This window comes from Vanellus vanellus (genome assembly GCF_965231255.1).
Source record: "Vanellus vanellus genome assembly, contig: HAP1_SCAFFOLD_2219, whole genome shotgun sequence".
Lineage (NCBI taxonomy): Eukaryota > Metazoa > Chordata > Aves > Charadriiformes > Charadriidae > Vanellus > Vanellus vanellus.
The window spans coordinates 711-15,129 of record NW_028126767.1 but is presented as its reverse complement, the minus strand read 5'-3'; the positions used below and the strand labels follow the sequence as shown (position 1 = coordinate 15,129).

Genomic DNA, 14,419 nt, shown 5'->3' with positions numbered 1-14,419 from the left:
GGTGGTGGTAGTGGGGGGGTGGGTGGGGGGGTGGTGGGGGTCGGAAGCGAGAGCCCGGGGGGTGGTGGGAGGGGGACGGACACAACGGAGTTGGGGGATGACGGGAGCGAGCGGCACGCGGACGGGGGCGAAGAGAGACCCAGACCGGATTCGGGGAGGGGCGGGGGGGGGGGGGGAGAGAAGCAGAGAGTCATTAGTCCAGCGAAAGCCAAATGGTTTAATTCACAGAAAGACAGAGGCTGGGGGGGAGCTGGGGGGGGGGGGGGGGGGGGGGGGGGGAAGAAAAGAGAAAGGAGAGAGCCGGGGAGGAAGGGGGGGGGAGAAGAGACGCAGCGGGGGAGGCCGAGGTGGTGGAGGGCAGCCCCGTGCCCGTATCCTGCACTCGCTGTGTGCGCTGAGCATCCCTTCGCCTCTGTTCTGCGCTCACAGTACCAACCGGACATCCTCACGTCCGTATCCCGCGCTCCCTGTGCCAGCCGGGCATCCCTCTGCCCGTATCCAACACTTACTGCACCGGTTGGGCATCCCCACGGCCGTATCCTGCACTCACCGTGTGCGCTGAGCATCTCTGTGTCTGTGTACTGCACTCACAGTACCAACCGGACATCCTCACGTCCGCATCCCGCGCTCCCTGTGCCAGCCGGGCATCCCTCTGCCCGCATCCCGCACTTACTGCACCGATTGGGCATCCCCACGGCCGTATCCTGCACTCACCGCGTGTGCTGAGCATCCCTTCGCCTCTGTTCTGCACTCACAGTACCAACCAGACATCCTCACGTCCGTATCCCGCGCTCCCTGTGCCAGCCGGGCATCCCTCTGCCCGCATCCCGCACTTACTGCACCGGTTGGGCATCCCCACGGCCGTATCCTGCACTCACCGCATGCGCTGAGCATCCCTTCACCTCTGTTCTGCGCTCACAGTACCAACCGGAGATCCTCGAGCCCGCATCCCGCGCTCCCTGTGCCAGCCGGGCATCCCTCTGCCCGCATCCCGCACTTACTGCACCGGTCGGGCATCCCTCTGCCCGTATCCTGCACTCACCGTGTGCGCTGAGCATCCCTTCGCCTCTGTTCTGCGCTCACAGTACCAACCGGACATCCTCATGTCCGTATCCCGCGCTCCCTGTGCCAGCCGGGCATCCCTCTGCCCGTATCCAACACTTACTGCACCGGTTGGGCATCCCCATAGCCGTATCCTGCACTCACCGCGTGCGCTGAGCATCTCTGTGTCTGTGTACTGCACTCACAGTACCAACCGGACATCCTCACGTCCGCATCCCGCGCTCCCTGTGCCAGCCGGGCATCCCTCTGCCCGCATCCCGCACTTACTGCACCGGTCGGGCATCCCCACGGCCGTATCCTGCACTCACCGCGTGCGCTGAGCATCCCTTCACCTCTGTTCTGCGCTCACAGTACCAACCGGAGATCCTCACGTCCGCATCCCGCGCTTACCGCACCGTCAGAGCCACGCTCAGCATCCCCGTGCCCGTATCCTGCACCCACCTTGCCATCAGGAGGACGGGGCACCTCCACGGTCGCATCCTGCACCCACCTCGCCGTCCCTGTGGTGGGAGCATCGCCGTGCCCGTACCCTGCACCCACCTCGCCGTCCATGTCACCAGGGATGCCACTGCCCGCGTCCCGCACCCGCTGTCCCCATGGTGGGGACACCTCTGTGCCCCCATCCCGCACCCGTCTCACTGTCCCCATGGTGGGGACACCTCTGTGCTACATCCTGCACCCGCTGTCCCCATGGCGGGGACATCTCTGTGCCACATCCCACACCCGTCTCACTGTCCCCATGGTGGGGACACCTCTGTGCTACATCCTGCACCCGCTGTCCCCATGGCGGGGACATCTCTGTGCCACATCCCGCACCCACTGTCCCCATGGTGGGGACACCTCTGTGCTACATCCCGCACCCACTGTCCCCATGGCAGGGACAGCACTGTGCCACATCCCGCACCCACTGTCCCCATGGTGGGGACACCTCTGTGCTACATCCCGCACCCACTGTCCCCATGGCGGGGACACCTCTGTGCCACATCCCGTACCCGTCTCACTGTCCCCATGGCGGGGACACCTCTGTGCCACATCCCGTACCCGTCTCACTGTCCCCATGGTGGGGACACCTCTGTGCCACATCCTACACCGACTGTCCCTATGGTGGGGACACCTCTGTGCCACATCCCGCACCCGTCTCATTGTCCCCATGGCGGGGACACCTCTGTGCCACATCCTACACCCACTGTCCCTATGGTGGGGACACCTCTGTGCCACATCCCGCACCCGTCTCACTGTCCCCATGGTGGGGACACCTCTGTGCTACATCCTGCACCCGCTGTCCCCATGGTGGGGACACCTCTGTGCCACATCCTACACCCACTGTCCCTATGGTGGGGACACCTCTGTGCCACATCCCGCACCCGTCTCATTGTCCCCATGGCGGGGACACCTCTGTGCCACATCCCGCACCCGTCTCATTGTCCCCATGGTGGGGACACCTCTCTGCCACCTCCTGCACCCATCTCACTGTCCCCATGGTGGGGACACGTCTTTGCCACATCCTGCACCAGTCTCACTGTCCCCATGGTGGGGACACCTCTGTGCCACATCCCACACCCACTGTCCCCATGGCGGGGACACCTCTGTGCCACATCCCGCACCCGTCTCATTGTCCCCATGGTGGGGACACCTCTGTGCCACATCCCACACCCACTGTCCCCATGGCGGGGACACCTCTGTGCCACATCCCGCACCCGTCTCATTGTCCCCATGGTGGGGACACCTCTGTGCCACATCCCGCACCCACTGTCCCTATGGTGGGGACACCTCTGTGCCACATCCTGCACCCATCTCACTGTCCCCATGGTGGGGACATCTCTGTGCCACATCCTGCACCCACTGTCCCCATGGCGGGGACACCTCTGTGCCACCGCCTGCACCAGTCTCACTGTCCCCATGGCGGGGACACCTCTGTGCCACATCCCGCACCCGTCTCATTGTCCCCATGGCGGGGACACCTCTGTGCCACATCCCGCACCCACTGTCCCCATGGTGGGGACACCTCTGTGCCACATCCCGCATCCGTCTCGCTGTCCCCATGGTGGTGGCATCATCCTGCCCGTACCCTGTACCCACCTTCTCCGTACGGTGGGGACACCCCTGTGCCCCTATCCTGTACCCACCTCGTTGTCCCCACGGCGGGGACACCCCTGTGCCCGTATCCTGCCCCCCCCCCCCGCCCCCCCCTCCATCCCTATCCCCATGACACCGCCCTCATCCAGGGACTGACGTGCTGGACAGACAGCTGGACGCGGCGGCGGGGAGGGGGGGAGTGGGGGTGCGGGGGGGGGGGGGATGACGATGGATGGGATGGGATGGTGGGATGGATGCGGGGGGGGGGCTGCGGGGGGGGGATGGGGGGCGATGTGTCACCTACCAGCGCGGCGGGCGGGAGTGTCCCCTTGGGGCTGGTGACACCGGCGCTGCCTTTGGTGCTGTTGGTCTGGGGCTGGAGGAAGGGGGGGGACATACAGAGAGAAGGGGGGGGACACGACTCAGCGACATATGGGGGTGGCTCTGTGTCCCCCCCTCCCCCAGGTGTCCCCCCCCCCCGCTGCCACTCACCTTCACGCCGTCTGCCTTCTTGTTCAGTAAGCTCTTAGCTGCTGCGGGGGGGGACGACACACAAAGCGTCAGCATCTGTCCCCTCCCCTGGGGACAAGGGACATCGTGTATCTTGTCCGTGTGTCCCCCCCCGACACCCATCTCTGGCCCCCCACCCATATGCCCCCCCCCCCCCCTCCCCGGGTGCAGGCAGCGCTTGCCACCCCAGTGTTGGTGGTGGGGGGGCACATACGCTGGGAGGGGGGTGTCCCCATCCTGGGGGTGTCCCCATCCTTAGGGGGGGTGTCCCCTATCTAGGGGGCTGTCCCCATGCTGGGGGGCTGTCCCCATCCTGGGGGGGCTGTCCCCATCCTGGGGGTGTGTCCCCATCCTGGAGGGCTGTCCCCATTCTGGGGGGGATGTCCCCATCCTGGGGGTGTCCCCATCCTTAGGGGTGGTGTCCCCTATCTAGGGGGCTGTCCCCATCCTGGGGGGGTGTCCCCATCCGGGGGGGGGCTGTCCCCATCCTGGGGGTGTCCCCATTCTTAGAGAGGGTGTCCCAACCCTGGAGGGGCTGTCCCCATCCTGGGGGGGATGTCCCCATCCTGGGGGTGTCCCCATCCTTAGGGGTGGTGTCCCCAATCTAGGGGGCTGTCCCCAACCTGGGGGTGTCCCAACCCTGGAGGGGCTGTCCCCATCCTGGGGGGGTGTCCCCATACTGGGGGGGTGTCCCCATACTGGGGGGTGTGTGTGTCCCCATCCTGGGGGGGGGCTGTCCCCATGCTGGGGGGGATGTCCCCATCCTGGGGGTGTCCCCATTCTTAGGGAGGGTGTCCCAACCCTGGAGGGGCTGTCCCCATCCTGGGGGGTTGTCCCCATCCTTAGGGGGGGTGTCCCCAATCTAGGGAGCTGTCCCCAGCCTCGGGGTGTCCCCACCCTGGAGGCTCTGTCCCCATCCTGGGGGGTGTCCCCATACTGGGGGGTGTGTGTCCCCATCCGGGGGAGGGGCTGTCCCCATCCTGGGGGTGTCCCCAATCTAGGGGAATGTCTCCTTCCTGGGGGTGTCCCCGCCCTGGGGGGGGCTGTCCCCACCCTGGGGGGGGTGTCCCCAACCTGGGGGTGTCCCCACTCTGGGAGGGCTGTCCCCACCCTGGGGAGGATGTCCCCATCCTGAGGGTGTCCCCACGCTGGAGGGACTGTCCCTACCCTGGGGGGGCTGTCCCCACTCTAGGGGGGCTGTCCCGATCCTGGGAAGGATGTCCCCAACCTGGGGGTGTTCCCACCCTGGGGGGGGTGTCCCCAACCTGGGGGTGTCCCCAGTCTGGGAGGGCTGTCCCCACCCTGGGGGGGGTGTCCCCAACCTGGGGGTGTCCCCACTCTGGGAGGGCTGTCCCCACCCTGGGGAGGATGTCCCCATCCTGAGGGTGTCCCCACACTGGAGGGACTGTCCCTACCCTGGGGGGGCTGTCCCCACTCTAGGGGGGCTGTCCTGATCCTGGGAAGGATGTCCCCAACCTGGGGGTGTCCCCACCCTGGAGGGACTGTCCCCACCCTGGGAGGGATGTCCTCATCCTGGGGGTGTCCCCATGCTGGGGGGGTTGTGTCCCCATCCTGGGAGGGATGTCCCCATCCTGGGGCTGTTTCCACCCTGGGGGGGGTGTGTCCCCATCCTGGGGGGGGTGGGTTCCCATCCTGGCAGGGGTCCTCAACCTGGGGTGGTCCCCATCCTGGGGGGGGGGTGTCCCCATCCCGGGACACACAGACATGAGCTGGAGGGGGGGGGATCCCCATCCTGGTGGCCCCCACGTGGTGGGGGGGGGAACAGGCTTACCTTGGAGAAATGCAGAGAGGAAAGCAAGAGAGAAAGGGGGGGGGGGGGCAAGAGAGAAAAGGGAAGAAAAGGAGGAAAAAGGGAAAAACATAAAAAAAAAATATATAAAAAGATGAGTTTGAGTCCGGGGGGTGGGGGTGGGGGGCGGCCCCCTGTGCCCCCCCCCCCCCCCGGTGTGACCCTGCAGGGGGACGAGGACTGTGCGGGGCGGGGGGGAAATCTGTCACTACTATCGCGATCTCTGGCCAGTGGGGGGGGTTGGGGGGGAGTATGGTGGGGCAAGTGGCTGGGGGGGGGGGGGGGGAGGCGTGGGAGGGTCACCTCGAGCATCCTCCGAGCTCGGGGACACCCCACCCCCCCCCCGGCCACCGGCATCATGGAGGTGAGGGGGGTCTGTGCGGTGACAAGTCTGGTGACAGCAGGGTGGCACGGAGCAGCACCCAATGCGGGGGGGAAGGGGGGGGGGGGGGCAGGCGACACCCCCGGCCACCCCCCCGGCGGACCCATGTCCCCATGGGGGTCCCTGGCGGGGTGTCCCCAAGGGTCCCGGTCCCTCCTCTGAAAGCAGGCGGGCGCTGAGAGGTGGGGGTTTAAACCAGAGCCGAATTAGGGGGGGGGGGGGGGCGGGCAAAGGGGTGGGGGGGGCAGCTGTAGCCCTTTTTTTGGGGGGGACACACATGGTTTAAGACCCACCGAGTGTTTCGCGGCGCCACGAACACCGGCTGCATCTCTCAGGAAGCCATGCGGAGGGGGGGGTACACATGCGGGGGGGGTGTGGGTGGGTGGGGGGGCACATGCCAGGGTTGGGGGGGGGTGTGGGGGGGATGTGCATGGTGGGGGGGACACACACGCGGAGGGGGACATGCGGCCAGATTGTCCCCCCACATGCACCGGTGTGTGTCCCCTGTGTGCGGTGGCGGGGGGGGGGGGAGGGCAGTGCTGTGGGGTGGGAGCAATGGGGGGTGGGGGTGTCACCCTAAAATTATCTCCCCCCAAACTCCCCATTGCTGACCCAGGCGGGGGTCCCCTGAGGGTGTCACCGCAGTGTCATTGTGCCCCCCCCCCCCCCTCCAGGGACAACTGGCCTGAGGAGGGCACAAGCACCCAAGCAGCCCCCCCCCCGAGATGGGGGGGGTGGGGGGGGGCAAGCACTGCGGGAGGCGGTGGGGGGGGGCGCAGAGACCCCCTTGGGACCAGCTGGGGGGGGTGTGTGGTGTGACAGCGGGGGGGCGGTGTGTGGGACAGTGGCATCTCTCGGTCCCCGTGGGGAGGGGGAGAGGCTGGGGAGGGGGGGGAAGGCAATGCGGGGGGGGGGGGCCATGCATGCGCTCCGATTTCCGAGGAGGGCACCCGAAACCCGTTGGGGGGAGGAAGAGGATGGTTGGGGGGGGGGGGGGGAGGGAAACGGGGACTGGAGGTGGGAAGGAAACACACAGAAACCAAGCGGGGCCAGGGGGGAAAAAATGGGGATGGGGATGGGGGGGGAGATGCCCCACGGAGGTGGGGGGGTTGGGGGGGGGGGAGGGCCCCCCCTTTACGGACGCGTCTACCTTGTTCCACCAGCCCCAGGGGGGCCCCGGCGGCGGCCGCCGACATGGTCGGAGGAGCGGTGGTCTGTCTGCCCACTGCGGGCAGGAGCGAGCGAGCGAGAGAGGAGAGAGAAAGGGAGCAGAGCTCCTGTTAAAGGGGGGGGGGGGGGGGGGCAGGTTGGGGGGGGGGGGAGGGGGATGCTGCAGCCTGGACCCCCATTTCTTCCCCCCCCCCCCTTCTTCCCCCAATATCAAATCCTGGGGTGCCCATCACCCCGGCCTCAGGCCTGGAGGGAGCTGGTGCTGCTCTGTCGTTGTGTGTGTGTCGTCGTCGTCCCCCCCCCTCCTCACCCTCCCCCGTGTCCCCGTTCCCTCCCCCCCCCTCCCCCCCCTACTACCCGGCCCCCGGGGGTGGGGGGGGGTGGAGGGGGGGGGGACATAGGGACCGGGCACTACCTGCTGCTGTGTGCGTGGGGCGGAGGGGGGGGGGGCGGATCCTGCCCCCCCCCTCCCCCTTGGCTAACGCATGCCCCCGTCCTCGCCGACAGGGAAAAAATGGGGGGGGGGAAGGGGGGGATTAAGGAGGGGGGGGGGGAGAAAGAGAGAAAGACAGCGACAGAGAGAGGGGGGGAGGGGGGGCACCGGCCTCGGTGGGGGCTGCAGGCGGGGGGGGCTTCGGCCTCCCGGCCCCCCCCGGCCAGCGGGAGCGCCCCCTTACCTGAGAAGTTCCTGGTGGCCAACATGGTGGTGAGGATGGCGCCCTGTAAGGGAGGGAGGGAGGGGGGCAGAATGAGGCCCTGGGGTGGGGGGGTGCAGGATGGGGCCATTGGATGGGGTGATGGGATGGGATGGGGGGTGCAGGATCGGGCCCTGATACAGGGGGGTGCAGTATCGGGCCCTGGGAGGGGGCAAAGGGATGGGGGATGAAGGATCGGGCCATGGTACAAGGGGTACAGGATCGGGTCCCTGGAGGGGGCAAAGGGACAGGGTGCAAGATCAGGCTCTGGGACAGGGGGTGCAGGATCGGGCCCTGGCAGGGGGGCGATCGGATGGGGGTGCAGAATCGGGCCCTGAGACACGGGGGTGCAGGATCGGTCCCCGGGAGGGGGCGATGGGACGGGGGGTGCAGGATCGGACCCTGATACAGGGGGTGCAGGATCGGGCCCTGGGAGGGGGCAAAGGGACGGGGGGTGAAGGATCGGGCCGTGGTATGGGGGGTACAGGATCAGGTCCCTGGAGGGGGCAAAGGGACGGGGGTGCAGGATCGGGCCCTGGGACAGGGGGTGCCGGATCGGGCCCCAGAGGGGGGGCGGTGGGACAGAGGGCGCAGAATCGGGCCCTGAGACAGGGGGGTGCAGGATCAAGCACCGGGAGGGGGCGATGGGACGGGGGATGCAGGATCGGGCCCCGGAGGGGGGGGCGGTGGGACGGGGGGGTGCAGGATGGGGCTGTGTCACGATGTGACATGCCAGGCACGGCCGGCATGGGACCATGGCGCAGGGTGCCACGCCGGGCAGGGGCAGGATGAGACCGCGCTGCCCTGGCTCCCACCGGGATGGGACCGCGGCAAAGCCCCGGCGATGGGCAGGATGGTGCTGAGCGCGGAGGGGGGGGGGAGAAGACCTCACCTTGAGCTTCCTCCGGGCGTTGAACTTTTTCAGACACTCTACCGTCTCCTGCCTGTGCATCATGGAGGCCACGGTGGAGCGTTGCTGCGGGGGGGGGACACACACAAAGGGGGTCAGCGGAGGCGTCGGTGGTCACCGGAGGGGACACGCACAGCGGGGGGGACACCAGCAGGGGGGGGGAAAAGGGGGGGCAGCAGTACTTACGCAGACCCACGGGTGCTTGAGGGCTTCGTGGGCTGTGATGCGCTTGGCGGGGTTGATGGTCAGCATCTGGTTGATGAGGTTTTTCGCTTCGGGGGTGACAGTGTCCCACTCGGGTGAAGGGAACTGCGGGCGGAGGGGACGGGATGGGACACGGGGACATGGCAGGATGACAACTTGGGAGGGGGTAGCCCCACGGCACCTCCACCGCCCCGTGTGTCCCCCGACCAGCCACCAGAGACGGGGCTCAAAGCCCATCCCACAGGCTCTGCCTGGTGGGGATTAGCCGTAGCGGTCCTCAGTAGGTTCCAGAGTGAACGGACCGGCCGGCCGCAGCGCGAGGGACGCCTGGCACTGGGGACTTACGTCGTAGGCACCGGCCTTGATCTGTTGGTAAAGTTTATGCTGGTCCTCGTCCCAAAACGGCGGGTAGCCCACCAGCAAGATGTACAGGATGACACCTGGGCGAGGGAGAGCCAGGTCAGGGCTGGAGGAGGGGACACGGGGACAGCCATCCTCCCCCGTGGCTCCCTCCAGCCCAGCCCAGGGACAGCGGGGTCCCCATGATGGCCTGGCCCTGCGCCAGCCTCCCCAGGGCTTCCAGATGGCACTGTCCCCCAGCATGGGGACTGGGATGGGACCAGGATAAAGGGGACAGCACTGGGATGGGGACAGGGATGGGACCAGGATAAAGGGGACAGCACTGGGATGGGGACAGGGTGGGACCAGCATGGGGACTGGGATGGGGACAGGGTGGGACTGGGATGGGGACTGGGATGGGACCAGGATAAAGGGGACAGCACTGGGATGGGGACTGGGACGGGACCAGCATGGGGACTGGGATGGGGACAGTGTGGGACCAGCATGGGGACTGGGACAGGACCAGGATAAAGGGGACAGCACCGGGATGGGGACAGGGTGGGACCAGCATGGGGACTGGGACGGGACCAGGATAAAGGGGACAGCACCGGGATGGGGACTGGGAAGGGACCAGGATAAAGGGGACAGCACTGGGATGGGGACTGGGATGGGACCAGGATAAAGGGGACAGCACCGGGATGGGGACAGGGTGGGATCAGGACAGGGAGGGGGATGGAGAAGGGGGCAGCACCAGGATGGGGAGAGGGATGGGACCAGGATGGAGAAGGGGACAGGGACAGGATTGGGACACGGTTGAAGACTGGGATAGGTCTGGGACAGGAACTGGGATGGGACCAGCATGGAACTGGGGTGGGCATCAAGATGAGACTGGGATGGGAACGGGATGGGACTAGGATGGAGCCAGGAAGGGGAGAGGGTGGGAGCGGGATGGGGACCGGGATGGGACTGGGAAGGGGTCGGGAAGGGGGTGAGGTGGGGACGAGGCCGGGACGGACACTTACCGCATGCCCAGATGTCCACGGGTTTGCCATAGGCTTCTTTGCGCAGGACTTCGGGGGAGAGGTAGCCGGGCGTGCCCGCGAAGCCTGGCACGGAGAGCAGCTGAGCCACGGCGGGCACGGCGCGGGCACGGGGACGGGGACGGGGACGGGGACGGGGCAGGATGTGGCGGGAATGGGACTGGGGCGCAGGCACGGGGCAGGGATGTGCTGGGTGAGGAGAGGGGCACTGGGGGACGTGGTGGGCACAGGGGGACATGGTGGGCACAGGGGGACTCGGTGGGCACGGGACAGGGATGTGCTGGGCACAGGGCAGGGACATGGTGGGCACAGGGGTAGTTGGTGGGCACAGGGCAGGGCCAGGCAGGGACATGGTGGTCACGGGCAGGGACATGGTGGGCCAACATGGGCACAGGGCAGGGACGTGGTGGTCATGGGCAGGGACATGGTGGGCATGGGCAGGGACATGGTGGGCCACCATGGGCACAGGGCAGGGACGTGGTGGTCATGGGGCAGGGACATGGTGGGCCACCATGGGCACAGGGCAGGGACACGGTGGGCATGGGAGAGGGCCATGGTGGGCCACCATGGGCACAGGACAGGGACATGGTGTGCCACCATGGGCACAGGGCAGGGACACGGTGGGCATGGGCCAGGGACATGGTGGGCCACCATGGGCACAGGGCAGGGACATGGTGTGCCACTGTGGGCACATGGCAAGGACACGGTGGTTATGGGACAGTAACATGGTGGGCCACCATGGGCATAGGGCAGGGACACTGTGGTCATGGGACAGGGCCATGGTGGGCCACCATGGGCACAGGGCAGGGATGTGCTGGGATGTCTTGGGCACAGGGCAGGGACACGGTGGGCATGGGACAGGGCCATGGTGGGCCACCATGGGCACGGGGCAGGGATGTGCTGGAATGTGCTGGGCACAGGGCAGGGACACAGTAGGCATGGCGTCCACCATGGGCACAGGGAAGGGACGCGGTGGGCACGGGACAGGGACATGGTGGGCCACCATGGTCACAGAGCAAGGACACGGTGTTCACAGGATAGGGACATGGTGGGCCACCATGGGCACAGGGCAAGGACATGGTGGGCACAGGACTAGGACATGGTGGCCCACCATGGCCACAGGGCAAGGACATGGTGGTCATGGGACAGGGACATGGTGGGCCACCATGGTCACAGAGCAAGGACACGGTGTTCACAGGATAGGGACATGGTGAGCCACCATGGGCACAGGGCTAGGACATGGTGGGCCACCATGGTCACAGAGCAAGAACACGGTGTTCACAGGATAGGGACATGGTGGGCCACCATGGGCACAGGGCAAGGACATGGTGGGCACAGGACTAGGACATGGTGGCCCACCATGGCCACAGGGCAAGGACATGGTGGTCATGGGACAGGGACATGGTGGGCCACCATGGTCACAGAGCAAGGACATGGTGTTCACAGGATAGGGACATGGTGAGCCACCATGGGCACAGGGCTAGGACATGGTGGGCCACCATGGTCACAGAGCAAGAACACGGTGTTCACAGGATAGGGACATGGTGGGCCACCATGGGCACAGGGCAAGGACATGGTGGGCACAGGACTAGGACATGGTGGCCCACCATGGCCACAGGGCAAGGACATGGTGGTCATGGGACAGGGACATGGTGGGCCACCATGGTCACAGAGCAAGGACACGGTGTTCACAGGATAGGGACATGGTGAGCCACCATGGGCACAGGGCTAGGACATGGTGGGCCATCATGGTCACAGAGCAAGAACACGGTGTTCACAGGATAGGGACATGGTGGGCCACCATGGGCACAGGGCAAGGACATGGTGGGCACAGGACTAGGACATGGTGGCCCACCATGGCCACAGGGCAAGGACATGGTGGTCATGGGACAGGGACATGGTGGGCCACCATGGTCACAGAGCAAGGACACGGTGTTCACAGGATAGGGACATGGTGAGCCACCATGGGCACAGGGCTAGGACATGGTGGGCCACCATGGTCACAGAGCAAGGACACGGTGTTCACAGGATAGGGACATGGTGGGCCACCATGGGCACAGGGCAAGGACATGGTGGGCACAGGACTAGGACATGGTGGCCCACCATGGCCACAGGGCAAGGACATGGTGGTCATGGGACAGGGACATGGTGGGCCACCATGGTCACAGAGCAAGGACACGGTGTTCACAGGATAGGGACATGGTGAGCCACCATGGGCACAGGGCAAGGACATGGTGGGCACAGGACTAGGACATGGTGGGCCACCATGGCCATAGGGAATGGACGTGGTGGGCACAGGGCAGGGATGTGCTGGGATGTCCTGGGCACAGGGCAGGGACATGGTGGTCATGGGACAGTAACATGGTGGGCCACCATGGGCACAGAGCAAGGACATGGTGGGCACAGGACAGGGACATGGTGGGCCACCATGGGCACAGGGCAGGGACGCGGTGGGCAGGTGCCAGCGAGATGTTGGGCGGGGGGGGGGCTGGGGGGAGGCGGGCAGGGGACAGGGTGGTGGCAGGGGCGGGGAGGAGGTGGCACTCACCGAACCATGCCTGCTGGTCCCCCTGGACCTCGATGGCGAGGCCGAAGTCGGCCAACTTCACCGCCGCCCCTTTGCACTTGCTGGCCAGGAGCAGGTTCTCGGGCTGGCGCGGGCAGTGCCAGGTTGGGGGCGGAGGGGGGGGCACAGGGGACACACACACACACGCACGCGCGCGCACACACACACACACACACACACACACACAGAGGGGACTTTGCAGTGCTGCCCCTCTGCCAGCCCCCGTGCCACCCGCCCGGCTGCCACAGCCCCGTGTCCGGCGTCACCCCGTGTCCCCCCCCACCCGCCATCCCAACGTGGTGGGAAGTGGGGGGGGGGTGAGCAGCAGTTGGGGGGGGGGGGATGTGTCAAACACACCCCCAGAAAGGGGAGATGGCAGCTGGGGGACCTCAGAGCAGTGGGGACCCCCCAAACCAGGGGGACCTCAGTGATTCCCCCCCTCCCCCCTGCAAGAGGATAAGAAGGGGGGGGGAGTGAGCAGCAGTTGGGGGGGGGGGTGTCAAATACCCCCCCCGAAAGGGGAGATGGCAGCTGGGGGACCTCAGAGCAGTGGGGACCCCCCAAACCAGGGGGACCACAGTGATTCTCCCCCTCCCCCCCGCAAGAGGATGGGAAGGGGGGGGGTGAGCAGCAGTTGGGGGGGGTGTCAAATACCCCCCCAGAAAGGGGAGATGGCAGCTGGGGGACCTCAGAGCAGTGGGGACCCCCCAAACCAGGGGGACCTCAGTGATTCCCCCCCTCCCCCCTGCAAGAGGGGGGGGGTGAGCAGCAGTTGGGGGGGTGTGGTGTGTTGTTAAACACAACCCCAGAAAGGGGAGATGGCAGCTGGGGGACCTTCAGAGCAGTGGGGACCCCCCAAACCAGGGGGACCTCGGGGGGGGGGGGGGGGGTCGGGGACACACCAAGCCAACCCCCCCCCCCCGCCTCTCTTCCCAAGGGACATTGAGGGGGGGGGGGGGATCACCCTGTGCAGAGGGACGGACAGACGGACGCGGAGGGGGGACGGACGGACGGACACCCACCTTGAGGTCCCTGTGGACGACCCCCATTTGGTGACAGTGGAGGACGGCCTCCAGGATCTGCTGGATGCAGTGGCTGCGTGCAAACATCGCGGGGGGGGGAGGGGGGGGGTGTCAGGGACACGCTGTCCCCCCCCCCCGCCACCACCTCCCCCACTGCCCCCCCCAAACCAGTCCCCCGTTCCCCCCCCACGGGGCACAGCGGGGGGGACCCTAAAAAACAAGTGGTGATCTCGTATTGGGGGAGGGGGGGTTGTGCTGAGCGTGGCACACACACCCCCCCACCCACTCACCCGTGCACCTTCTTGGGGTGGGGGGGGGTCACCCCTGGGGGGGGCAAGTCTGGGGGGGTCACCTCTGGGGGTGTCACCTCTGGGGGGTCATCTCTGGGGTTCACCCCTGGGGGTGTCACCTCTGGGGGGGCTGTCACTGCCTGGGGGGGTCACCACTGGGGGTGTTACCCCTGGGGTGTCACTCCTGGGGGGGTAACCCCTTGGGGGGGTTCAACTCTGGGAGTGTCACCTCTGGGGGGGTCACCCCTTGGGGGGGTCACCTCTGGGGGTGTCACCTCTGGGGGTGTCATGTCTGGGGGTGTCATGTCTGGGGTTCACCCCTGGGGGGGTCACCTCTGGGGGT

At 67.0% G+C, this 14,419-nt stretch overlaps 1 protein-coding gene across 1 annotated transcript; it reads right to left on the bottom strand.

The window, feature by feature from the left end:
- Positions 1–1,452: 1,452 nt before the first annotated feature.
- Positions 1,453–13,855, bottom strand: CAMK2B (calcium/calmodulin dependent protein kinase II beta; the record flags this gene model as incomplete). The annotated part of the gene is made up of 11 exons (XM_082501495.1): positions 13,787–13,855; positions 12,747–12,849; positions 10,181–10,264; positions 9,165–9,259; positions 8,802–8,924; positions 8,598–8,681; positions 7,688–7,730; positions 6,991–7,065; positions 3,631–3,671; positions 3,443–3,514; positions 1,453–1,650 (listed from the first exon to the last, which is right to left on the bottom strand). Coding segments are annotated over exons 1-11 (945 nt in total), but the record flags the coding sequence as incomplete, so codon positions are not given.
- Between the last annotated feature and the right edge of the window lie 564 nt (positions 13,856–14,419).